The 26,149-nt window shown below is 40.0% G+C and overlaps 1 protein-coding gene across 2 annotated transcripts in view; it reads right to left on the bottom strand.

Moving 5' to 3' along the window:
* Positions 1-26,149, bottom strand: part of LOC101520298 (CD302 antigen) — a 117,996-nt gene that overhangs the window by 83,095 nt on the left and 8,752 nt on the right. For both annotated transcript variants that reach the window (XM_058664548.1, XM_058664549.1), the window contains exons 3-13: positions 24,068-24,238; positions 20,165-20,329; positions 13,293-13,403; positions 12,095-12,235; positions 9,824-10,015; positions 8,869-9,026; positions 6,863-6,973; positions 5,902-5,990; positions 5,611-5,780; positions 3,653-3,852; positions 1,979-2,121 (exon numbers count right to left, since the gene is read on the bottom strand). In XM_058664548.1, coding sequence (XP_058520531.1) covers positions 1,979-2,121; positions 3,653-3,852; positions 5,611-5,780; positions 5,902-5,990; positions 6,863-6,973; positions 8,869-9,026; positions 9,824-10,015; positions 12,095-12,235; positions 13,293-13,403; positions 20,165-20,329; positions 24,068-24,238 — 1,651 coding nt within the window. The remainder of the gene's footprint in view (positions 1-1,978; positions 2,122-3,652; positions 3,853-5,610; positions 5,781-5,901; positions 5,991-6,862; positions 6,974-8,868; positions 9,027-9,823; positions 10,016-12,094; positions 12,236-13,292; positions 13,404-20,164; positions 20,330-24,067; positions 24,239-26,149) is intronic.

Below are 26,149 nucleotides of genomic sequence, written 5' to 3' on the forward strand. Positions count from 1 at the left end.
CATGGTGTGACCAAGCAAAATGGGTCAAGAAATAGTGAATTTGTGACCCTGACAATCCGGAAAGCACTTTTCTATCTCAGTGTACCACCAACCATTCAGAGCTAACTTGATTTGCTGCAACAAGAAAATGTTGCCAGTTGTTTAATTGGTAGAGATGAATTTCTATTGAAAGATTTAAGCTTTATAATGCTTTTGGTTCCTAGATAACAGGGGGAAAAATCATGCTCTTTGGGTTGGACAGGTGCTAACTGGCAAGATTTACAAGTCTTTTCTGATAGCATACAATTGGATCTCATACTGAATAAATTTGCAGACTTGGACTTAATCAAATCTGATAATGAATAAGATGTACCCTCTGCCAATTTATGCTGAAATTGACCCTTTGCTATTTTACTGTTTTATAAATTTCTACATGAATTTTCTCCAACTCATTTAATATTCAGCATTTGAATACCCTTTTAAATTACTCTAAACTAAAGCAGCAGCTGTTTAGGCTAACAATTAAGATGCCTGCGTCTCAGGCTGGAATGTCTAGGTTCAAATCTTCGATCTAGCGCCTAACTTGAGCTTCCCATTAATGCAGTTCCAGGCAGCAGCAATGATGGCTTCAGTAATTGGGTTCCTTAGGTAATTGGACACCCAAGAGAGAGACCTGACCTTTACTCACAACTCCTGGCTCTAGCCCCTGGTCCCAGCCACACTTACTTCCAACTACTGCAGAAATCCAAGAAATTAACCAGTGGATGGGGGGTCCCCATTCTTCCATCTGCCTTTCTCATCTCAAATTTAAAGAATATATAAGCACACACACATTTAAACTGTGTGATTTCCACTTTTTTGCACCAAAATAAACTCATTTTTACATTGTATTTTCATACTGACTTTCTGAAGTATCCTGTGGCGCCCCCTTTAGTCTGCAGTTTCACTTTCCCCAGTTTCAATAATGACCTGTGGTCTGAAAAAATTAAATGGGAAATCCCCAGAGATGAAGAATTTCTAAGTGTTAAATCACATGTGACTCTCAGTAGTCTGTAGTCAGAGCTCTTTCACTGTGACATGCAGAAGATCTTCTGTCTGACAGAGCATGAAAAAGTCAACAGGCACCAACAGTTGTATCGCAGTAGCTGCAACATCACTTTACTTCATTTCATCATGCAGGTGCAGAATCAATCATCTCACATCATCACAAGAGTCAGGACAGGATAGTAAGACGAACAGCACACATTTATGTTCCCTGTACTACAGTATTTGTAGTACCTGATTACAGTGGTTCAATTTTATTACTAGGTATTCTTGTGACTATAACTGTGTTTCATTTAAAAATTAAACTTTATTGTAGGTATATATATCCAAGAAAAAGTAGTATGAACAGGGTTAAGTAGTACCAGAGTTTCAGATGTCCACTAGGGGGGGTTGGAATGTGTTCTCCACAGATAAATTAGCTTCCTGACTTGTGATCGAGCTCCTTCCCTGACAAGCAAGGACATTCCGATTGTGGATCTCAATTCCATTTCTAGCTAAGCTGCATGACTCATTTCTGCTTCACCATCTATGAACAGTTTGGTCTTAGAACCTTAACTAATGACAGTTTTCTTCCTGGTACTTTTCCTACTGTATCTTTCAAAATATGACTTAATTTACAAGAATCTGCCTTCCTCAGGTCTCCCTGATTATACCTCCCAGTAATTCTTCATCTCTTTTCTGAATTCTGAAGGCCCTTCCAAAGGCCATTCCTTAACTATATTCTCGATTTTATGCCCTACTTTGCTTATCCCCATCATTGGTCTTTATTTCGTAAAGGGTGGGGATAATGTCTCATTCCCTTTTGAATCCTTCACAGTGTCTTGTACGCGAGAGTGTGTGTGAGGTTACATGACTGCTAAGTACTGAATGCCCCTCTAGATAATAACAAAATGTGCGTATGAAACACCTAGAGGACATAAATGCAGCACAGAAGCTCTCACTCCACAAGTATTACCTGAACTGCTCCGTTAACCAGTGAAGAAACTCCTTCATCTCATCGACGTGACCGAAGCTAACCAGGTGGGCTCCCAGGGATTGGCAGAATCTTTCAGCTTCTTCCCAGTTCCTCTTTCTCACAACTCTTTCTATATGGAATGCCTTAACACAATTGAATGGTATTTTATTTTCTGGTACCATCATAAAGTATCCATAGGTTCAAACTCAATTACAGTCAAATGTCTGCCCCCATGAACTGCATTCTTATGGGTATAATAAGTACATGTTTATACTTAGACACAGATAATTCCTGCTGAAAATATCAGCTGAAGGCTGGCATGGGTTCCAGCCATTGTTGTCGTATAGATGACCTTGTTCAGCCAGGCTGGAAGCTATTCCAACAAGAAACTGAGTTTTCTTGTATTCCTAGGACTTGGAAGACACAATGAGCCAACAGGAAAGATTCAAGGATGTCTATGAATATTTTGGGAATAGTTCTTGCCCAATAATGTTCTAGCAACATGATTTTGAGTAGTAACCACTGAGACCTACATATGGAACTATTTTCTGAGCCAAAGAAGGGGCTGCTTGCAGTGGTGTAAGAAGGTAGTAAAACAAAATCTACTAGTTTAGACTGTTTCTTTTGATTGTGATGATAAATTTCGAGCCAAAGTAACCATACTGAAGAAAGGATGAGAAGATGGCACGATGGTGGGCTCAATTACTGTTCCCAATCCTTCAGTTCCTGCAATATCAACACAAGTTCCTATTATGACCTTCTGGGGGGTGGGGTATACATTTCTGTAATTCACTGTAGGGCCTGCCCATATGACTTAACGTGATCACCAGCCCAATGGGGGGCGGGGTAAAGCAATCAGATTAAAACGTGCTTAAGTAGTTAGATTTGCCTTCTTGGGCCTCATTGATTTACCATCGGAAAAATAAGCCTCTGATAGTGGCTGATCCCTCAGTCTGAACCCTTGATTGAATGGCAACAGATCTCCTGTCATAGCCTGGAGCCCAAGGTGGATGACATTTGAGGTCCAAACTAAATCAGTGCAACCCTAGTGACCTGGATATCTGTGAACATGAGACAGTTTATTGTCATTGCCACTGAATTTTGGAATGGTCTCTAACAGTGAGACTAGTTGATGGATACAGACCTGAAAATAAACTTCATAAGAAACTGGGGAATTCTTTTTTAAATAAAATATTCATTTTATTTTTGATGATTTTGTTTTACATAGTGGAGAAGTATGCATGCCCTTGTGAACTACCAATTAGGGTGAAGAGGGTTGAGGAATGGGGGAATACAGATGAGACAAGTGCCTCAAATCTCTTTAGAAACAGGGGAATTCTTAATCTGACAACAAGCATTGGAAGTGCATGAGAACTGCAAGCCTAGTGCCATCATGACATGGCATTTACCCAACTTCCCAGAAGAAAAACAACTCTATTCTGGCCTTGTTCTGCTGTTTCAGGGAGGATATGTGCAGAAAGTAGGAATGAGCCATCTGACAGCAGAGGCTCATGTCCCATTAAGGGACATGTCCCCCAGCTCCAACATCTTAGGTCATATTTGTATATGAGGAGGAACATATCCAACATCTTAGGTCATAACTTGTATAAGGACATAATCTAAGATAGTAGAAAGATAATGTTGTTGAAATACTGAATGAGAATGTTACTTTACCTTATAGCAGGAAAGACTGTTGGCAAAACTATGCCAGCCATCGGGACAGGGGTCACTTGGCTTGGGAGCTGGCTCCTCGGGTTCCACAGGTCCACTGACATTCTTGCAAATTGAAAGCGCTCTGAAGTTTTTGCAGTCCTTCACCTCCCACTTCCCAAGAGACTTTCCAGTAGACATTGCCACACATCCACCTGGAAAAGCTGGGATCAAATGGGAAATTATCATCAAAAAATAAATATCTAAAGTTCAATCACGCTTCCAGTGTTCTTTATTTGAGCCACAATAGGGAAAGAGACTAGGCAACAAAGTGGAGGAAAGAGAGAAAATAAGTGTTCAGAATAAGGATGCTGATGAGGAAGGTGATAACACAAGAAAGTGCGTGCAACTTGTCAGACTATTCTAAAAGAATTCAATTAAATAACCCTCATAAGATTAACAAAGGGTGGATTCTACTGTCACAACAGAAGTACAATAAGCATCCAGTGACTTCACCCAAATAGTGAAGTGCTTGACTCAGAATTACGGACCCATGTGGTCTGCCTCCCGTATACCTGAGCCACTGTGCTACTCAATGTAGGGACTTAAATCAGCTTAACAACTTCAAAAAGTTGTTATGGCCGCTGGTTCTAATCCCGGCAGCTCCACTTCCTCTCTCTATCTCTCCTCCTCTCAGTATATCTGACTTTGTAATAAAAATAAAATAAATCTTTAAAAAAAAAAAAAAGTTGTTACAAGTCAACCTCAAAATGAAACTCTCAGCTTCAAGCCCACAGGGACGGTCAGAACCATAAAGGTAGAGAGGGTATCAGGTAACAGATTTGTTTACTATTTATTTTATGGCATTCATAGTATCATCTATTCATTATAACCTTAAATAGTAGTTTGTACTATCCAAATCATTTCCCTAATGAAGACTCATAGTTAGGGAGTGATAGAATTGAAATTTCAACTAGGTTTTGTTTGGTAAAAATCATGTTCTCTTTTCCAATATGCCACACTACCTGAAGTGGGAGGGAGACAAGAGTCATATAGTGAAAAGTATGAGAACAACTAATTAAAAAAAAAAAGATTTATTTTAATTACTTGAGAGGTCAAGTTAAAAAGAGGGGAAGAGGAAGGAAGGAAAGAAGGAAGAAAGGAAGGAGACATAGAGAGCTTTCATTTGCTAATTCACTCTTCAAGTGGCTTCAACAGCCAGGATTGGGTCCAAGTTGAAGCCAGGAGCCAAGAGCTTCATCTGGGTCTCTTACATGGACTCAGAGGCACAAGCACGTAGGCCATCTTCCACTGCTTTTCCAGGTGCATTAGCTGGGAACTGGATTGGAAGTGGAGCAGCTGGGATTTGAACTAGAATCCATTTGGGATGACAGCACTGCAGACAGTGGCCTAATGCACTATGCCACAGTCCTGGCCCTGAAGTGAACTTCACATTTCAGAGCCTATTTTCTCAACTCAAAAATTAGAAGGACCTTTTTATGTCCTTTTTGGTTAAAATACTTGGATTCTACAGGAAATCATCACTGATGCTTTAGGAAGGTTGAAGAGGAACAAACTCACAGAATAAATACCAGCTACAATATACTGATAATTAATCATTGAGAACAAAAGAAATAGACAGTTAATTGCGGTGAAAGAGTAGCAAGTTAAAAATGTGGAGTGCAACTAGAAAGAAGCTGCTGGATTCTGTTTGTAGCACACATTTCAAAAACAAGAAGCTCGCACTGCTGATTCTAACTCTGTGTTGTTAGATGGCAGTTTGAGGAAACTTGAGTTTTGCCATTTCTTCCACAGGATTATTTCCAAGGACTGAACAGGGCAGACACTACCTCTGACTCCACAGAGGGATGCCTGAAGATGATCCCCCACACATTCCAAAGGTACAGAACATGTTTAAAGGAGATACACAATTCACTAGCCACTCTAGTTAGCTGCATACACTAACGGCCAAGGACATTCACCTGGCTCCAGAAAATTCCAGTTGGCAAACGTTACTGCCCGCTTTATTCCTCCAGCAGATGCCCAGCTATACTCTCCATGTGAATCTACATCTATCAGGCCAGTCCAGAAGTATTTTGTTAGAGATTTATCATATTTCTTCATCATATCATTTAGGAATTCTTGCTCAAATCTGCAAAAGAATCAAATTCACAAGTTTTATGATGTTTCTAATTTAAAAATACACATTCTTCTCCCTGAGGAACATAGTGTAGCAAAAGAGCTAAGAGTTAATAATTTACAGATAGTCACACCTGCTAGTGATGGTCAGATTACAGTTCTTGCCAAAGGGGACCTCATCTTTGTAAATCTTGTAACAGGCTTCTCCATGTCTCTTCCAGCCCTAAATCAGAGAAGATAGTGTCATGAAGCTTTCCAGACATGATCATGTTCCTCCCTGGCAAGCAAGGCTTTGTTCCACTATAACACCTTACAGCTTTTGGAAACTGAGACTATGACCAGTGGATTCATACACCTGATGAGGGTGGGAATGCCATTTAATAGATAACCTCACCTCTTACCCTCACCACAGGTGTGGACTTACAGAGGATGAATTAAAGACAATTTAATCCTCTTTACCCTTACTGTCTGGCTTATCATAAATGTATGTTAGCTAAATTATCTTTTGCACAGCAGTAGTAGAAGTAAAGACATCAGTATTACTGATAGTAGTCATCTTCATTTGTATAAGAATTCATGCAACAGGGCTTGGCGGTGTGGCCTAGCGGCTAAAGTCCTCGCCTTGAACGCACCGGGATCCCATATGGGAGCCGGTTCTAATCCCGGCAGCTCCACTTCCCATCCAGCTCCCTGCTTGTGGCCTGGGAAGGCAGTGGAGGACGGCCCAATGCATTGGGACCCTGCACCTGCGTGGGAAACCCAGAAGAGGTTCCTGGTCCTGGCATCGGATTGGTGCAGCACCGGCCCATTGTGGACGGAAGATCTTCCTCTCTGTCTCTCCTCCTCTCTGTATATCCGGCTTTCCAATAATAATAAATCTTTAAAAAAAAAAGAATTCATGCAACACAGACACCTTTCTTTAGCAAGTGAATCAATACTTAATGACTGACTGCCTTCAGCTTGCTATTATGTAAGTGAACAAAAAATAATAATCTCTTTTATTTCAAAAGTCTAGTTTATGTAAACCTCAACTATCATGACTAACAAGAAGGCATAATGTGGCTGAGGAAAATTTTACAAAGGGAGTTTACATACCTCTTCTGGAGGACATATCTTGCCAGATCCTGGATCATTTATTTTTTCTCCCTTTTTCTTGCATGTATAGTTCAGTTTCTTTTCACATGGCTGGACTTTCCATTGACCTAGCTTTTTAAAAACAAGGCAAACACATTTGTTCACAAAAGAAATCATTTGATAGATATTTATAACTTAATTCTAAAAAGCTATGAGAGCTATGGGGATGCTGGAAGACAGCTATGGGGAGGGAAGACAGAAAAGGAGAGGAAGAGAATACAGTGAAACACCTGCAAGGCTGTGGTTCACAGCCTGCCATTGCAGCATCACCCAAGGTCATGTAGTGCACGGAGCTCATTTTCTTGTACAAGAAACAATGACACCAACGTAGGACAACCAGTAAAGAAACTGAAGGAGGAACTCAGCCAGATTCCAATCTTCTTCATATAACCTGACCAGTTTGTTCACAGGTTATAAACTTCTGCATGTCAACTGTCCTCGGCTCTACTTGGCTTTCTTCACATAACAGTAGAACTGTGCTCCATGAAGTCTAGACGTGGCTTCAGCAAGATTCGAAAGCTCTCTCAAATATGCTCCTTCACATTAAATGTGCTTAATTGACTAAATCATGACACTTTCTTCTAGTTAAGTTTTAATAAATTGGTTCTGATAGGGTCAGTTCAGAGCAGAGGATTGTCGTCTGGGTATGCCATCAGCTTATTCTTGGCCATGGCACCTCATTTCCATTTTGATACTCTCTTAAAAATACCTTTTGCATATCCTTTTAGATAGAGTGCACAATGTGATGCCTTCCTCAGTACATCTTTATCATGGAAATTCTTCAAGAACCATATGCTGTGTATTGCTCTGACTTATAGATGGCTGGGTGACAATCACCCACACAACCAATTAGAGTCAAGTGTGCACAAGAGAGTGTTAAAACAAATGCAGCCTATTTTTAGCTTTAACTACAATACATTCAATACATGTTTAGGCATTTTAAACAAATTTAGATATAATTTTTAAACAGTTTTTCCCCACATTTCAAAGTAGGATTAATATAACTTCAGCTAAACATAGATACATGTGGCCTGGCACGGTAGCCTAGTGACTAAAGTCCTAGTCTTGCATGTGCTAGGATCCCATATAGGCACCAGTTTATATCCCAGCTGCTCCACTTTCGCTTCCCTGCTGCGGTCTGGAAAAGCAATAGAGGATGGCCCAGAGCCTTGGGACCATGCACCCACATAGGAGACCCGGAGGAGGCTCCTGGCTCCTGGTTCCTGGCTTCAGATCAGCTCAGGTCTGCTTGTTGTGGTCACTTGGGAGTGAACCAGCGGACAAAAGATCTTTGTCCCTCTTCCTTTCTGTAAATCTGCTTTTCCAATAAAAATAAATAAATCTTAAAAACCCCATAAACACACAAAAAGATATAAATTTCTAAAAATATATTTATTTGAAGAGCAGAGTTATGAGAAGGGAAAGAGAGAGGTGGAGAGAGCACTTCTATCAGTTACATCACTCCTCAAATGGTTGCAAAGGCTGGAGCTAGACCAAAGCCAGGGACCAGGAAGCCAGCTGCTTTTCTAGGCACAGTAGCATGGAGCTATATGAGAAGTAACCACCGGCTGGGACTTGAACCAGTGTTCATATGGGATGCCGGCACTACAGATGGTGGTTTAACTAGCTGTGCCACAAAGTTGGTACTGTAAAATCGCATTTCTTCTAGATTAGATTGTGACTACATGTAACTATCGCACTAATGGAAGGGAAGGGATTGAGACCTTGGTCCTGTGAAAAAGCAGGTTATCAGGACCAGTTTGGTCCACAGGTTGGAGTTCTAAAAGAATTCTTGCTGTCAGGAATTGGATAACTTATTTAGCAATTGCTCTAACTCTTTTTTTTTTTTCAGGCAATATACAGAGCTCTGACATTTTCTTTTCTTTCCATATTCCAACATAAACATCCTAAAGTAGTACTGTCAGGTAAAACAACAAAAGCAGAAATAAACCTGAGAGAATTCCTACCTTTCCTGAATAGGAAACACAGCTGGGAGTGTTGTTGTAGGGGATATTCGGCTCGTTCTCATCCCAATACGTTAGGGTAACTTCACTACCATCTGACCACTGAAACAAAGTTGGCACGTTTATGTTCTTCAGGCCTGTCCATATTTCTTCCTTGGCATCTGAATGAAGAACGACCCCTATGTTTAGTTTTATTTAGTGGCATACTTGATATATACATCATTATGCATAGTTTTAAAGGTCCTTAAGGCATTGTTAATGAGTCTATGAAAACGTGGCCAAGGCAAGTAGGGTGAAGGAGTTTCAACACACCTATGTATACACACTACACAGCCATATTCGTTTTACTATGATTTGTGGACTAGGTGTCCTCGACATAGGGTTTAAACTACCCTGATGTTAAGGGAATTAGGGAAATTCCATCAATACTGCACTCTGCTGTTTCGTATGGTTCTGCTGCTTTCACAAATGAAACTTTAGCATCATGCCAGGACAGAACAGGTACCTACTATTAACCACCAAGGAAGAGGTCCTAATATTGGCAATCTAGTATATTTTCGTTTACCGGTCTTCAGCTTCCAAATAATCAGAAAGGTAAAGTGATCATCACTCAAGGTTTTGGAGCAACTTAAATAGAAGTGAACTTATGAAAGGAAGGAGGTAGAGAACAATGTCCATAGCCACTGCACAGGCATGACTACTTCAACCCAAATATGGGTTTTAATTAAAACTAAATAAAATGATAATACAGTACCCCAGTTGCCCCAGCCACATTTCAAGTGCACGTGCAGCTGGTGGTTGCTGTATTGGGCAGTGCAAATACTAAACAGGTGCAGAACATGGATAGTGCTGATCGATACGACCAAATGATAAGCTTCTTATTGCCAAGCATGATCTGAAAATGGGAACATTTTAAAATGACTTAAACCTTGCAAATAGTACACATTTTAAAACTTACCCCCATTGTGGAGTTTTGTGACCACCACTTCCACATCTGCTAAAGAATGAATGCTGAGAAGGTCACTACTTAAGGCTTTGCATTTCATACGTGCATTGTCCCAGGAGTCACTTTCATTCCCCAGCCAATAGCAAAATCCATTATTTGGCAACCAGTCTGCATCGCAGCGAGTATCTGAATATGTCCAATCATCTGACAAAAAAATCCAGCTATTCATATTCCAGTAAAGACATATCTATTTTGAATCAATAACATTACAAATTTTTCTTTCTTGAGTCTTCCTACAGTGATATCAATCTAGGTGGTCCCTCCTGTACATATGGCATCCTAAAAATTCATGCCGGGTTTCAGATTCTGTTGTGACTTTAATATGATGCAAATGAGCTGCGCAGCTGGGCAGGGACACCATTATAGGAGAGCTTGCCCCTGATCCCAGCAGAGTGTAGGAAGGTAGAGTAAACCAGTTGCTAAAAAACCTTTTCCAAGAGTGTGTGATTTGTTAGGTTCCCTTCCAGTTGCTGCCTTTGAGAAGATTATAGTGAAGCCAAGCCTCTTGTTCTGTGATAAGCTTAGCAAAGAAATACTCATTAATATCCACTGTGGAGCACACGATAGGCAGAGATATGAAGAACAGAACAATGTATACTATCACGTTCAAGAGAGGGACCAAAGGCATCTGGGATTTTCCTTTCATCCTCCTGCTAGACCCATACACGCAACAGATTTAGTGATTCTTCATTCTGACCATGTTGAACTCACAAATCAAAGTCTAATCATTCCAGTCTAGAAAAAGGATCAGGCATAAAACCATAGAAAACACTTAGGCCTTTATAGCAACATCAGAAAGTGTTTAGTTATTCATTAGTTCAGAACTACCTGGACAGTTCATTGCATGAAAATAAATACAGAATCTTAAAAATGTGAGAAGTTTGTTTTTTACTAAAGGATAACGTTCAGGTTCACAAGTGCAAGATAACTAAGTGTTAAAACTCTGAAACAGCATTCTGTGTTATTAGTGTATTTTACAAGCATGACAGAGGAACAGAGAGAAAAACATACATAACTGAACTTAAAACAATCATTTTCATATTCTAGTCTTTATCTCTGAGAATGCACATTTTCTCAAGTTTCAAATAAGTAGGTATGTCATTTTGTTCTGTTCTTGTATTTTCTTGCTGGCACAGTTATTTTTAATAAATGCATATTACTCAATCATGCGGAAGCATCACGATTTATTTAATAACCACTACAGTGAGATATTTACTTAATCTGTCATCAGATTACACTGCTCTACTTTCATTTGTGCAGTCTTTTTTATTATGGCTTTTGCTCTATGGACTAAACTTGGTTTGAATTAACTCAGAAGACAAGTATTTCCTTCCTCCATTATCTTAAATCCTCCAACATTCTTTATTCTGTATAACTAGTAAAATAAAACATTGTCTCATGCTCCTATTTGGGTTGTAAGAAATTTCAATGCTTTGTTCTCTTCTTTTACAGTTCCCTAGAGCAGAACATTTTCAAATCATCTATTTCCTTCTCAGTGCTCATTCCATGGGATCCCCTGGAATTCCAGGGATACATCAGGCCCCCCTCCATGAAGTCTGAGTCCTGCTTTTCTCCATTCTTTCAAAAACTCCCCAGGCTGCTCTGCTCCTCACACAGGTCAGCTGTTCTTGTGCTTCTATCAGGTCCAAGCTCCCAGGAAAAGCCCCTCCTTAAACATACAAGGATTTTCTGCACTTCTTTTCAAGCTAGTTGCTCAACTTAAAGACCCAAGAACCAGCCTGACAAAGCAGGATGGAGAAGGGTCAAGGAAAGCCTGGGGATATATCAGCATCCGCAGTCCCACCCCTACAACAATGGCTGTTAGACTTGAACTTGAATCAGAAAGCACAGACTGCTTCGTAAAACACAGATGGCTGGGCCCATTCCTGGAGTTTATGATCCAGTAAATTTGAGTGTTCCTTGAAAACCTGCATTTCTACATTGAAAAAAGAGGTTATCTGTGAATAGAAATGTGTTTCTTATCTAGAACATTTTGCCTTCTAAAGGCATATCCATATATTTACCTGATATTCTTCATTGTCCGTGCCAAAGCTTAATTTGTGCAAAGTTGAAAGTCTCTAGCCCTGGGGTGAATAATCTAAGACTTTCCTGCACCTGGCAGTATCATGTGATGGGAACATGGAAATATATACTCAGAACAGGTTGACTTCACTTCAGAAAACTGGGATTTTAAGACTGATTTGTTTGAGGAAAGAAAGATACCTGTTAACTCCATGCTGTTATTCAATGGTTTCTTGCAGACGTAGGGCAGTAGAGCCTCACAGGGTAAACTCTCCCACAGACCGGACTCAGCGTTCATTCTCACACAGCTTGACCCACCTAGTGCAGGTGTATTGAACTTGTCTTAACAGGGAAGATTTCCAGTTAGAAGAACAAGGTTAGGGCCAGGGTAGTGTACAGAAAAAAATCATTCAGATTCCTAATTCTACTTTCCAGGAAACTCATAGAATAAACTTTTTCATAAGTTGAATGTATAAGTCTTAATGGACAACAATGCAATTAATTGTGCCTTTCTTCTAAAAATTCAGACTATGGGGGAAGGGGAACACCTTGAGATATTCATATCAAAGCGAATTTGAACAAAAACACTGAAGCCGCTGTCCCCAGATAACTACCATGCCATAGCCTTGTAGGCCTTACTTTGTTATTTTAGACAATAAATAAAGTTTTTTTATGATTCTGAAATGCCTTTAAGTACTTAAAGATTAGATAACCTTGAAAGATTTTATTGGTTGAGATGATAGAATATCAATTCACCAATAAATAAATGTAATTAGCTAGAGAACAACAAATTGGTATTTTATTGTACTTAGCTTATCATCACCTCAATGTGTGCAGAATACTTCTGCACTGAAGTTAACACAAACCTTTAGGTTCTACATCTCATCTATTTAATTCCTTCTTTCACTGAGAAAGTTGTTTATTTAAGCATGATTTTTATTTGTTTTATTTACTATAAAATTTGCATTGAGGTATTTATTTGTGTTCAGTATTTTGGGGATACTCCAGTGGGGAGACCCCAGAGCTTGAGGATGGCAAAATATTTCGACTATAGGGTTAAACTGCTAAGACACAATATGGGCAAGTCATAGATATATCCAGTGCCTTACAAAGGACAAAGAATGGCTCCTGGCCATGTGGCATGGCTCATTCTGCCCTTATCTAAAAGCACAGGATTGCTCTAAAAGTCAGGGACAAAGGATCAGTTGCTTTTGGTATGTTTGGTGGACTATAACCATAGCAAAATTAAGAATGATTTAGTGAAAAAAATCTTTTAAGAAGTGAACAAAAAAGAGTTGTTAAGAAATGAAACTTTTATAAGCTCTTAATGGTGAGAGATTTTGTGGTTTTTTTGGTAGTATTTGCTCTATGTAAAATAGGTGGGAAAAGCAGCAGTTACCTGGGTCCCAGTTGAGGAAGTTTAGTGGTTTGTGGTCTGACCATTCCCAGCCTCTAGCAGAGTGCAGCTGGTTTAAACCAATCCAGAAAAATTTAGCAATGTCTTCTTTTTCTGTAAGAATCACATATATTTTTTTAAAATTACAAAAAATGTAATTAGCTAAATCAAACTCAGATGGGTAGGGACAGATGTATAATTATTGTTCCGCTTGGCAGCAAAGGTAAGGTTAGGAGAGAATTGCAACGGAACTTGGCTGTGAAAAAAAGCGGTAGGGCTGCAGGTTCCAGAAAATGGGTCAGGCATGATAGGTCAGTGGCTAAATCCTTGCCTTGCAATTGCTTGGGTCCCCTATGAGTGCCAGTTCATGTCCTAGCTGCTCCACTTCCCATCCAGCTCCCTGCTTGTGGCCTGGGAAAGCAGTAGAGGATAGCCCAAAAGCCTTGGGACCCTGCACTCGCGTGGGAGACCCGGAAGAAGGTACTGGCTTCGGATCAGCTCAGCTCTGGCTGTTGCAGCCACTTAAGGAATGAACGAGTAAACAGATCTTTCTTTCGCTCCTTCTCTCTGTATATCTGCATTTCCAATAAAAATAAACAAATTTTTAAAGATGAGTTGGAGCTGGAGAGAAGGAGAGAAGGGGGAAGTGAGGGAGAGAAGTGGAAAGAGAAGCAAAGAGAGGGAATGGGAGGGGAAGAGAGGGAGAGAGAGCAAGAAGGAGACTCCCACCTGCTGGTTTACTCCCCAAATGTCTGCATTGGGGTTGGGCTTGGAACTCATTCCAGTGAAGGCTGCCTTCCAGCATGCACATCAGCAGGAAGTGGGAATTAAGACCTCAGTGGAATTTGAACCAGGTATTTGAATATGGGACATGGGTATCCAAAATAGCATCTTAAGTTCTGAGCCAAATCTCCATTCCCAAGTCTATGTTTTAATGGAAGAAGCTTAGGCAAATTTATAGCCAGTTGGGGAGGAAGTGACAACTAGGTAGAGGAGAGAGTAAAAGTAGGTGAAATCGTAAGATGAAGAACATGTACTGTGGATACAAAGAGCTTGAAGAATGTGCTAACCTGGAATATGATGAAGTTATAAGTTGGGGTCAGGAACCAGGGTTACAGTCACTTTTCTCAAAGGCCTAGATGGTGAGGGTACTCCACTAAGAAGGAAAAGATGGGTATTTGGGTAGGTGCTATGAGGAGAAAGCTGAAGGGAACTTAGGATTCATGCTTCTCTCTCACTTTCTAAACATAAGCAGTGGCTGCCGGCACTGATATACAAAGACTCTGCCAATATAATTGAATATAATTTTTTTCCTTAATTGATTTTCCGGCATCCCTAAGGAAGTCCTGGAAACTGTGACATATTTTGGGTCTCCAGACTCAACCATACCGTGATATTCAGAATTCCCTGCATTCCATTGGCGATAGTATTGAAAAGTTCTTCTTATCCTCCCCAAATCCAGTACTGTCTCTTGTGTGAAGGTTTCCCAGATGTCCTCCAGTATGAAGTAACTGCTCCCTCTGAAAATTCTATCACGTACTGTGCATGGCAAGCTCACACTCATCATGGAACAAACTGAAGCTTGCAAGCTGATAGCCTTGTGATGTGCTTACTTACTGTGTTATTTGTGGTTTGCATTGATGAACTCATTGCAGCCACAAGACTTTCAAATGGTGACTGTGTTGGCAACTCTGAGAGTTCTCTGTGTTTCTTTGCTAGGTGGAAGTGAATGGGACATGGATAGAGTTCCTGCTTATAGGGCAGATTTGTTCTATGGCATGCGCAATCGGAACTAGGGTTTTTTCTATTACATCTCATTTCTATCCAGAAACAGATGATTACTAACGTAAAACTCCAGCAAGAGGGTGAGTACACTGAGAGAGGAGTTGTTTAACTGCTCTGCCGTGGATGTCTTTGTTCTTATCTGACCCTATACTTTTATCCGTCTTCCATAATGAGAAGCCACAGGGTCCGATAACAGTCACGCATCTGAGAAAAGCCACTGACAACAGAGACATTAACCTAAAATTGCTGCAGCCTTGGGGAGATCTGTCAAGGTTGTTCAAGGTGAGTAATTTTTCAGCATATGGGCAAATGAGGAGGAATGGAAATGTGATGCTTCTGCTCTGGGAATTGTAGAATCCTCCTTTGTAGGTCTTGAATGAATTGGAAAGGGCAGAGCCTTGGGAAATCTGATTTCCAAACACAATACAGTGAGTATATGGCCATCAATTTACTACCCATTAGGTCCCTGTAGTAATAAAACAAATAAAAATGAAAACAAACAAATACAGAGCTGGCAGAAAAGAAAAACAAAGCTCTTGTAGACTACATGAGACTTAGTTTTAAGGCTTTTATGTGTGGCAAAAGATTTTCTAATCACACCAAACTTTTTTTTTGATTCTCAATTGTACTCCATAGAATATCCAATGGTTACTTCCGCAACTAGATCAAACACATTGGCCTCAAAATGTGTGTCTGATTTTATCTTGTTGGCCTCATCACTCCTGCTCCAATATTTACATATGGTAGTTTTCAGTAAAAGGATGCTTGATAGAAATTTTCCTTCAATATTTTGATGTTCTTTTAGATGCTAACATATAGCGTTCTTGTGTTTTGGGTAAAAAGACTTTGTAATTACACATACTGATATGCCTAAACTGCTTTCAAACTAAAGAGGAATTTGGAATACTAGAAACAGACATGTCGTAGCTCTAAAATTATTGATGTGGATAAAGTGTGGAAAGCGGCTGGAAAGGAATAGGGGACAATAAGATTCTTTACTATGCCATTTTCCTTTCATGAGTTATTAAAGAAAACTGATAGCTAAAGAATTATGTATCTTCCATTCCTCTAAAGGCATTATTATTTGTTAGGGTGCTGACAGTCACACCTGGAGTCTCACTGAAGTCATTACTTTCCACATTCCTAATGTGATGGAAGGGGGTTTCACTATACTGGCACTTTTGTCCTGAATAATATCTCTTGTAAGGCTTTCACGGGGTATGGAATAGAATTCTACTGCCAAATATTAGCCCAGTATGCTTTTGACAGATTCTTTAATTCTAGAGGTCTGATTATTCAAGTCTCAACCAACAGAACAAAAAGGCAATATTGGGCAGGTGCTTGGCATGGTCACTAAGATGTTTGAAACACTTGCACACTGTATTGGAATGTCTGGGTTTCAGTCCTGGCTCTGTTTCTGATTTCAGTATTCCTGTTAATGAAACCCAGGGGAACAGCCAACGATGGCTCAAATACTTGGGTCCCTGTTAACTTCCGTGGGGGAGTTTTGGACTTCTGCCTTTGGCATTTGGAGAGTGAATCAGCAGATGTAAGATCTGTCTCCACCTCTGTTTCTTTGTCTTTCAAACTAAATGTGATTTTTTTTAAAGGTAAAGCTGTAAGTTAGAAAAAAGGTCTGAGAAAGAAAGATAGGTAAGAAGAAGTAACATAATAAGAAAGGGTTCTGCAATTCTGTATATTAATATCCAAATCTTAATTTGATATTTCACAACTGTATGATGAAAACCTCATTTTCCTGAGCAATTTCCTTATCTGTGGATAAAAATATGGCCATCCATCCTTATCTGCATTGGTGTATTTAACTGACTGAGGATTAAATATGTTTGAAAAAAAAATTGTGTCTGTATTGAAAATGAATGGACTTGCCCTCTTCATCATTATTTCCTAAACAATGTGGTATAAAACAACTATTACATAGTATTTGCATTGTACTAAGTATAATAAGTAGTATCAAAGTGATGTGAATTATACTGTAGGATGTGCAAAGGACCTATGCAGAGTTTTATATAAGCATCAACAGATATCAGTATCCATGGGAGGTTCTCAAACCAATCCTCCCTGGGTACCAAGAGATAGCTGTACTTGTCTTGTGAGGTTGTTTCTTTCTCTGGAGAAACAAGAGCCTTCCTCAGGATTCACATTTATCATATATTTAACTATAAATGTAACACAGCATGATAGGATTTATTTGCAACACTCTCTCTGGAAAAGCACATTTACAGAAAGAAGGAGATATATAGAGAAAGATCTTCCATCCACTGGATTGCTCTCCAAGTAGTCACAATAGCTAGAGCTGAGCCAGGAGCTTCTTCCAGATCTCCAGCATTCAGATGGGATCCCTGTGCATGCAAGGCAAGGATTTAGCCACTAGGCTATCGCATAGGGCCCTCCAAATTTTTCATCACTCTAAACAGAAACTATGTAACTATTTCATCTTTTTACTAATGTATATGGAAGGCAGAGTTACAGAGAGAGAGGGAGTGAATGGGAGGGAGAAGGGGAGAGGAAAAATAGAAAGAGAGAAAGAGAGAGAAGTGTTTAATTTACTGATTCACTCCCAGGATGGCTGCAAGGACCAAAGCCAGTGTCCAGGAGCGTCTTCTCGGTTTCCCACATGGGTGGCAGGGGTCCAGGCACTGGGTCATCCTTTGCTGTTTTCCCAGGTACATTAGCCATCAGCAGGGAAGTAAACTGGAAGTGATCAACTGGGACTTGAAACAGTGCCCTGTGGGGCGCCTTCATCACAGGTGGCAGCTTTAGCCGCTACGTCACAGTCATGCTGAACAAATACTGACTCAACATATAACAGTACTTCTCTTAAAAGAAAGTGGAAAGCCTTACACATGTGTTTTGCCTAAGAGAATGTATATGTGTGAAGAGCTACTTCTTAAAGTGAATTTTTAAAAAATGACAAGGCCTTCTATTTATATATAATGCTAGTTTTGCTGTAATATTTTATAGAAATGGTCACTGAGTTTGGATTTCTCAAGCTCTAAGGACTGCAGTATTAAAGAATAGCATGAATGTTTCCATTAGCAATTGATGTAACAGTATTTCCACCCATTTCTAAAATATTTATTTATTTATTCTAAAGATTTTTATTGGAAAGGCAGATTTACATATACAAGGAAAGACAAAGAGAAAGATCTTTCATCTCCTGGTTCATTCTCCAACTGGATGCAACAGCTGGAGTCAAGTTGAACTAAAGCCAGAAGCCACGAGCTTCTTGTGGGTCTTCCACGTGGATGAAGGGACCCAAGGCCTTCGGCCATGCTCCACTGCTTTCCCAGGCCACAAGCAAGAACTGGATGGGAAGTAGAGCATCTGGGACATGAACCAGCACTCAAGTGGCATCCCAGAGGATGCAAGGTGAGAATGTAGCCACTTAGCCATTGTGCCAGGCCACAGTCAATGTATATTTAACTAACATATTGCAAAGAGGCTTATGGGCCTTGGCAAAGGCAGAAACAACCCATGAGACTCATCTCTGTCTTAAAGACTTAACAGTCTTATAAAGTAAAGCCAGGTATATTTCTGAAAGAATTTGTCTTGAAGTCAGACTGATTGTTCAAATGCAGGCTCTAGTAACTGCTTGCGAGTGATTTTGCACATGTTATATTTCTTTTCTGAATGTCACATTCCTTTTGTGCAAAGTGAACATGACAGTAGTATCTACCGCATGGAGGGGCTGTATGGGATTAATTTAAATAGTGAATGAAAAGCATTTAGTAATATTACTTGAACAACATCATTATGTGACACTATTTGAAAGAAAAACTTTATTTTGGGTAACCAAATTTTTAAATCCATGCATAACCTTTTCACAATACACACCTGTCATGAACTCTTTAAATATCCATCGAATATAGCACTATTACATTTTTCATTCAGAAAACAAATCATCAGGGATACAGTAACTCAGACTTTTGGCTTAGAAAAATCAGAATTTGTTTATAAGCTTTCTTTTAAAAGATTGTGAAACTAACAGAAAAAGTTACATAATTTTTCGAAGTACATAAAAAATCTTTAAAAAATGGAACGGCACCCATTTGGAAAGATGAAAAAGCAATGCAGAGATAGGCATGCCTTCCTAATTAAATACTAATTCAATACAATATTAATCAAAATTATAATAGGAATTATCACTGAAACTAACAGATGGTCCCTTGCAACTACAGTGAAGAACAAATTATATCTTAAAGAATATTTCCTCTCTTGCCTATATGCTTTAAAATTTCACAATTAAAATATTTAAAATCACTGCCTTACAAACAAAACAAAGCCCAGCTTATTAGATCCACTTTGGGATTTCTTAAAACTTATCTTGCTTTACAGGACTGAATTCCATTGGTATGTTTATAAGATTTATTTATTTTTAAAATGTATTTGGAAGGTAGAGTTAGAGAGAGAAGGAGGTTCAGAGAGATCTTCCACTCATCGGTTCACTCCCCACACAGCCACAATGACCAGAGCCAACGTTATTTGAAACCAGCAGCTTCCTCCAGGTCTATCACATGGTTATAGGGTCCCAAAGGACTTGAGCCAACCTCTGCTGTTTTTTCCAGGCCGTAAGCAAGGGAGCTGGATCAGAAGTGGAGAAGCTGGAATATGAACTGGTCCCCAAATGGAATGCTGTCACTGCACGGAGAGGCTTAGCCTGCTACACTAAGGCATCAGCCATAAATGTGGGAACTTCTGACTGAAGTTGTTTGAAAGGACTTCTTTAGCATCTTTGAAATCTCTACTTTTAACAGTATGTTCACAGGACATACTGTTGACTTTTCCTCCAAATTCTTTCACTTACAATTAGGATTAACAGTTTCGTCTGGCCACCCTACCTCATTTTCTGAACATCCATCTGTCTTTAGTCTCTACTACAAGTCACATTTTCAGTGGATGGAATAGGATTACACCAAGTGCTCTTATGCTTGTGGGCTTCAGTACTGATGTTCCAAGAAAAGCCAGAAATGATATACACAAAATAACACACTTGGGTATGGAAACAGAAGCACACCTTCACAGCATCTTAACAGTTGGCAATTTCCCTGACAATGTGCAGCTAAACCTACCTTTAAGATAAGTTAACTCAGTCGCATTGCTGATGCTCAGTAAGTCAGCTCCTTGACTGTGGCAGGCAAGATAAGCCTCTTTCCAAGAAAGAGTTGCCGGATTATTAAATTGGTAGCAACTTCCAGTTTGTTCATTCTTCTCCCAATTCTCCTCACAGCCATTTTCTGTGGATAAAAAGGTATGTTAGAGATCTTAAGGGTATAAGGGTTTATAACATGCAGAATGTTGACAAGTACTGTCATTCAATTTGTATAGTCTTAGAATAGGCCAAAATGGAGGCTATCCTTGTTCCTTCAGCTCATATTTTTATCCTTTGGCTACATGATGAAATTGAAACAACAGGAAATTTGTCTAGTTCAAACTTCCACTTCCCTTTATCTTTTGCTTTTCTTTTATCCTCTATTATTACAATATCATATTTTCTTTAAAAAACATTTATTTGAAAAGCAAAGTCAGAGAGAAAGAAAAACATCTCTTTGAAAAAGATTTTAGTTTTATTTGAAAGGCAGATTTACACAGAGAAGTAAAAAGAGAGATCTTCCATTTGCTGGTTCACTCCCCAAGTGGCCGCAATGGCCAGAGCTGAGCTGATCTGAAGCCAAGAGCCTGGAGCCTCTTCTGGGTCTCCCATGTGGTTGCTGGGGCCCACAGGCCTGAGCTATCCTCTGTTGCTTTCCCAGGCCATAAGCAAGAAGCTGGATTGACAATGGAGCACTCAGAACTTGAGCTGGTGCCATATGGGACTGTAGGTGAAGGATTAGCCTCTATGCTACAGTGCTGGCTTCCAGAGAGATATCTTACATCCACTGCTTTACACCCCCAATGGTTCTAACAGCCAGGATGGGGTCAGGGTGAAGCCAGGAGCTTCATCTGGGTCTACCAAATGGGGGCGGGGGGAGCAGGGACCCAAACACGCAGGGTATCGTTTGCTGTTTTTCAAAGTATATCTGTAGGGAGCTAGACTGGAAGTAGACCTGAACCAGGACCCATATGTGATGCCAGTGTTGTAGTTAGAGAGTCTGCCTGCTAGGTTACAATGCTAGTCCCAAAATACCATGTTCTCTCCAAGGATCCTCATTACTCTTGGCCTGAAGGTAGGAGTCTCAAAACGCATGGATCATTGGGCACTGAGCCAGTGAGAAATAAGATCATGTGGACACAATGGCCAACTGCAGAAGGTTGCTCAGGGTTGGCAGAGAAACGACTGCGCATCTGCATTAAGACACCCTGCTGAAATGGCCAAGACACAGAGCTCCAGGGACTATCCTATTTGGGAAACCAAGTCCAGGTTTCTGTTTAACATTTCAACAGATGATTGGATTTATGATACATAATATATATAATTCACACTACAAGTGCATTTTATATATGCATGCGTAAATGTGCCTATAAAAACATGCATTTTAATGCACACACTTTATTCTTTAACAGATATGTAAAAGTACGTATAATTCCTAAAAACCTTCAAGGTATAACCTGGATGACATAGGTCTTGAGATAATTGGTTCAAAAGTACACTCAGAGCTTCCCATATGCTTCTAATGAGTGTGCAGTCTGTGTCAACTATGATTCATAGGATCCTTAGGGGTTTTCCAAATGACCTCCCATGACCAGTTATTTATCAGATGCTAGACTCATGGGCCTGTAAGCTGCAAAGCCCCTTAGAGATCATCTTGTCTAGTGGTCTGCTTGAAGAGATGGAACAAAGACCTAGAGGTATTTGTGACTGTTTAAGCAGAGTACTGATGTCTGTGCCAGGTCTTGTGCTCCTGAATGGAGCTTCAGAATCAGTACATGCTGCTTCTTCAGCTACTTTTCTGTGACACATATGACAACAGAGATTGACATGTAGTGAAAACAAAAAGATTGCATTTATAAGCATCTCCTAAGAGTTTATCATTACCACTGAGCCGCTATACTTGCAAATCCAGAAACTTCCAATGGGATGGCAGTGTGATTTCTATGCAACACAACCCTCCAGGGTCAGCAATTGTCAGGTCTCAGCAACCCACAGTCTTACTTCCTCCATAAAAAAAATTACTCTAAGAGGAATATGAATGTATTAACAACTTCCTTATCTAACTATCAGAAAGGCTAATTCCACTTTAGGCAGCAAGATAGTGAGGTCCGTATGTGGGGGAATGAGATCAGTAATTTGGGCTCTTGATCAGGTTCCATAAAAATGTCGTCTGGCCTTGACAGGTCATTCTATCAACCTGCACTAAGCTCCCTTTCACATCCGATACAAACCACAGTGAGAGCTGCGTGTAATGGGTACTTGGTTGATCAAATGATGCTCATTATGAATTAGAACTGACACAAATACTGGCGTTTTCTATTTCAGTAGGTTCCAAGTGTTGAAAAGTCTGTACCTCTACCCAGATAACTACTTCGCAAAGTGAGATCCCCCAGACCAGCATCACCACCACTACCTGAGAGCTTGAGAAATTATAAATTCTTGTCTCTTCCTACCCACCTCGTATCTACTAGCTCAAAGTTTGTAGAGATGGACTCTGCATTCCAAGAAACCATCTGAGTAGTGACTTCTGAAGTGAGAAAGCCTGGTATCTCCTCCTTAAGTTGCTTGGAACTCTGTATTTTGAAGGCAGAGTTTCCCTTACAGAGGGATTAACATTATGAATACAACCTGGCCAGCTGCTTAGCGAGACAGGATAGTGTAGCTGTTTAGGAAAGGCACCTGACAGTTGGAAATCCTGACATTATTTGTGTAACCGTAGGCAAGTTATGTAATTATGCTCACGTGTAAAATGGAGATAAGTCCTGTTACCTCCTTTGAGGTAGGTAATAGAACTACATACATATGAATGAGTTAGTATACATTGAAAGCCTAGACAACTACCTGTCACCTTGCAGGGCCATTTCAGTATTAACTTATTAAATAGGTTTGGAGCTCCTTTTAACATTATTGCTACAGTCTCGAAACCTGTTACCCATTTAATATTTCTTAAGCACCACCTCCTATCAGGTACTGTGATCCTCTGTAACTTTTTTATTTTTATTTATTTATTTTTTTAATTCATTAATTACATTGTATTATGTAACACAGTTTCATAGGTACTTGGATTCTCCCCACCCCTCCCCAAACCCTCTCACCATGGTGGATTTCTCCACCTTGTTGCATAACCACAGTTCAAGTTCAGTTGAGATTCCCCCATTGCAAGCATATACCAAACATAGAGTCCATCATCTTATTGTCCAGTCAAGCTCAACGGCTTCTTAGTATCCTCTGTAACTCTTACCTAATTTGTGAGAAACTGTCTCAGCTATATTCCAGGTAATGATGCCATAGTCACCTTGGTCTCTCCTCTTATTATTAAACAGAGCTTTTTAGCAAAACCCGAGTGATTTTCTTCTAATAAGAAACAACTAGAAAAAGTGCTCTGAGCAACATGCAGGAATGGCAGAGGAACCAATGTCCTTCATTTTGTGCAGGCCAGGGCATTTTTTTCTCCTTTCTCTTTCACTCTTGGTGCAGTCTTCACCACCTTTCTAGAAGATGCTATTTTCATCACGTTACCTATCACCCTAATTCTTCATGAATTATACAAGACTCATTCCCCTGTCCAAGCCTTAGTTCACTGTAACCCAGCTCCAACCCACACTAGTCTTCTGAAATTGTCCTGCTACACAGGTCAGCAGCAATTTTCTAACTGCTCACACCTCTCCCTGAGCTATCTGGGCTGCTATCCAGCGCACATATAACTGGTCCTGTTTCTCCTCTTCCTGACCTGATTCTGAAGACAAATATATAAATTCACATTACTCCTCCTCTGCTTTCCTCCAAATTTACTCTTCTTATGTAGGAAAATATTGATCTGGATTCTTTTCTTCTCCCTTTGGCTGCTCTCTCTGTTCTATACAGCCTGACAGCTCATACATACCTGGTTTTAAGCAGAAGCCCCACTTCTTATCACGGTCATAATTTAAGGTGGTGGCACACCATGGTGCAGTCTTATTTTTATCAAGGATGCAATCATGATGCCATTTCCCATCAATCAGGAATGGAAATTCGCATGGTTTCCCAAAGGAGTTCCCATCTCTGGTATATATCTCTGTGTGTTGGAAAAATAGAAAGGAGAGTTACAAGCTGTATAATCCATTTCAGTCAACTAATTTTTCATACCTTTTAAGGAAAGGTTGTTGTTTCCTTCATGAGAATACATTTGTCCAAGTAAGCTGCATAATGTGGAAATTGAGAGCATTGACGTAGACTATTCAGGCTTGGGCTTGAATGCTAGCTCCTCCACTAACCAGCTCTGTGGCTGTGGGCAAGCTATCTATCCAACCTCTGTTAACTTTTTATTCTGCAAATGAAAATTGGGAACAATAGTATTTATCACAAACATGATGATGAGGATTTAGTGAGAAAGTTCACATAAAGTTTCATTTATTCTTGCGGGATGAAAAGCTGAACAATAATGGCTGAACCAAGTAAGTACTGACTGGCAACTGTCAGTCTTCATTACCAAGGTGCCCTGGGAATAAACTCACAGGTATTTTGTTTTCCTTAGTGAGAGTGGAGGCAGAAAAATATCTTGGCATTACTGAAGGGAAGTGTGTGCTTTGGAATCACAGATGGTGTTACAGTCTCTGCTGCTTAGAAACTGGAGGCGGAATGCAGACAGGGTTTTGAGGAAGTGAGAAGAAACAGCTGGGGTCTCTCTGAGGGCACTCTAGAGCTGGACCCAGCGCATGGTAATGCAGGTCATGAACGAATACGCTTCATCGGAACAGACATGAAACCAGCTAGTGGCCACTGTGGCAGCAGATTTTGGCTCTCATTTTTTCTGAGTCCACCAAGAGGCAGTGAAAAGTCCAACTTCAAATATGGTTCAGGGGAACATTCAATATTTTTGCCGATCGTTCTTTTTCAAATGGTGTTGTAATGTAACAGCTCACCTGCTACCTTTTTCTCTAGCCTTAGTGTGTTTAAAATGCTGATCATCATGAGATAAAATCAGGGCTATTAGGCAAAAGCACAGTAACCAGATCTCATCATCCTTCACCCTGCTATTAACATCCCTCAACATGCCTCAAGGATTTGCCTAGCTGTGTGCTTAAGACAGTATTTGATTCTACATCCTTCATTATTCTTAAGCATTCGTCTAACTGAAGCATGAGACTTAACAGTTTAGAAACCATTAAGTAGCCAGCTAGCACAATATAAAAATAACGTGGATGCCTTTCTCCACAAAGAATCCTTTACGGACCACTGATTTTGTGTTTCTATGTCATGCATATGGTTTTGAATATTGTACTTTTGTTCTCATTTGGTGAGGTTTTTGCTTTCACATTTTGTTTACAACACCCAAAAGTCCCAACAGTTGATGACCAATTTCCCTTTCCTTCTTACAACACTAACAGGACAGCCCCTGAACACAGCAACTGCTACCTCTGGGCCATCAGGGTGTTTTTTCTTTTGTTTTGTTTTGTTTTTTCCTGGAAAACCTTTTATTTCTGCAATAAACAGTGGTTTTACACACATTTCTCTCACTTTCTCTTAATCATTCACCTGTGAGGTCAGTAGGGAGACTGCTACACATGTTTGTGAAAAACTCATTTTTGCAGAGTAGTTAAGTGAAACATTTGGTCACTCGGCTGTAAATGACAGGATTGAGAACAGGTTAGAGTCCTTGCACACAGGAGGGTTTGTGACATCAGTGGCTGTCTCCTCTTGTTTCAAGGTTTTAGCTTAGAGCTAGATGTCCATGAAAAGGCCCGCTCAGTCCCAGTACTCTTTGAAGCATGATAAATACACAACCACTACCACAAACAGAGGCCAGCTAAGCTCTGTTAAGTGTTCAGGAAGACTTTTATTCCCACACGTTTTCTTCTGTTGCTGGATCTCCTAAATTCCTTCAGTTTCCTTAGCAAGACTGGCTTTCCAAAACTAATGTCCTCTAAACATGTCAATTTATGGCAATAGTATTTTTAAAGCAACAGCTTATTATGCAATAGGTAAA

Source organism: Ochotona princeps, chromosome 5 (genome assembly GCF_030435755.1).
Source record: "Ochotona princeps isolate mOchPri1 chromosome 5, mOchPri1.hap1, whole genome shotgun sequence".
Classification (NCBI taxonomy): Eukaryota; Metazoa; Chordata; class Mammalia; order Lagomorpha; family Ochotonidae; genus Ochotona; species Ochotona princeps.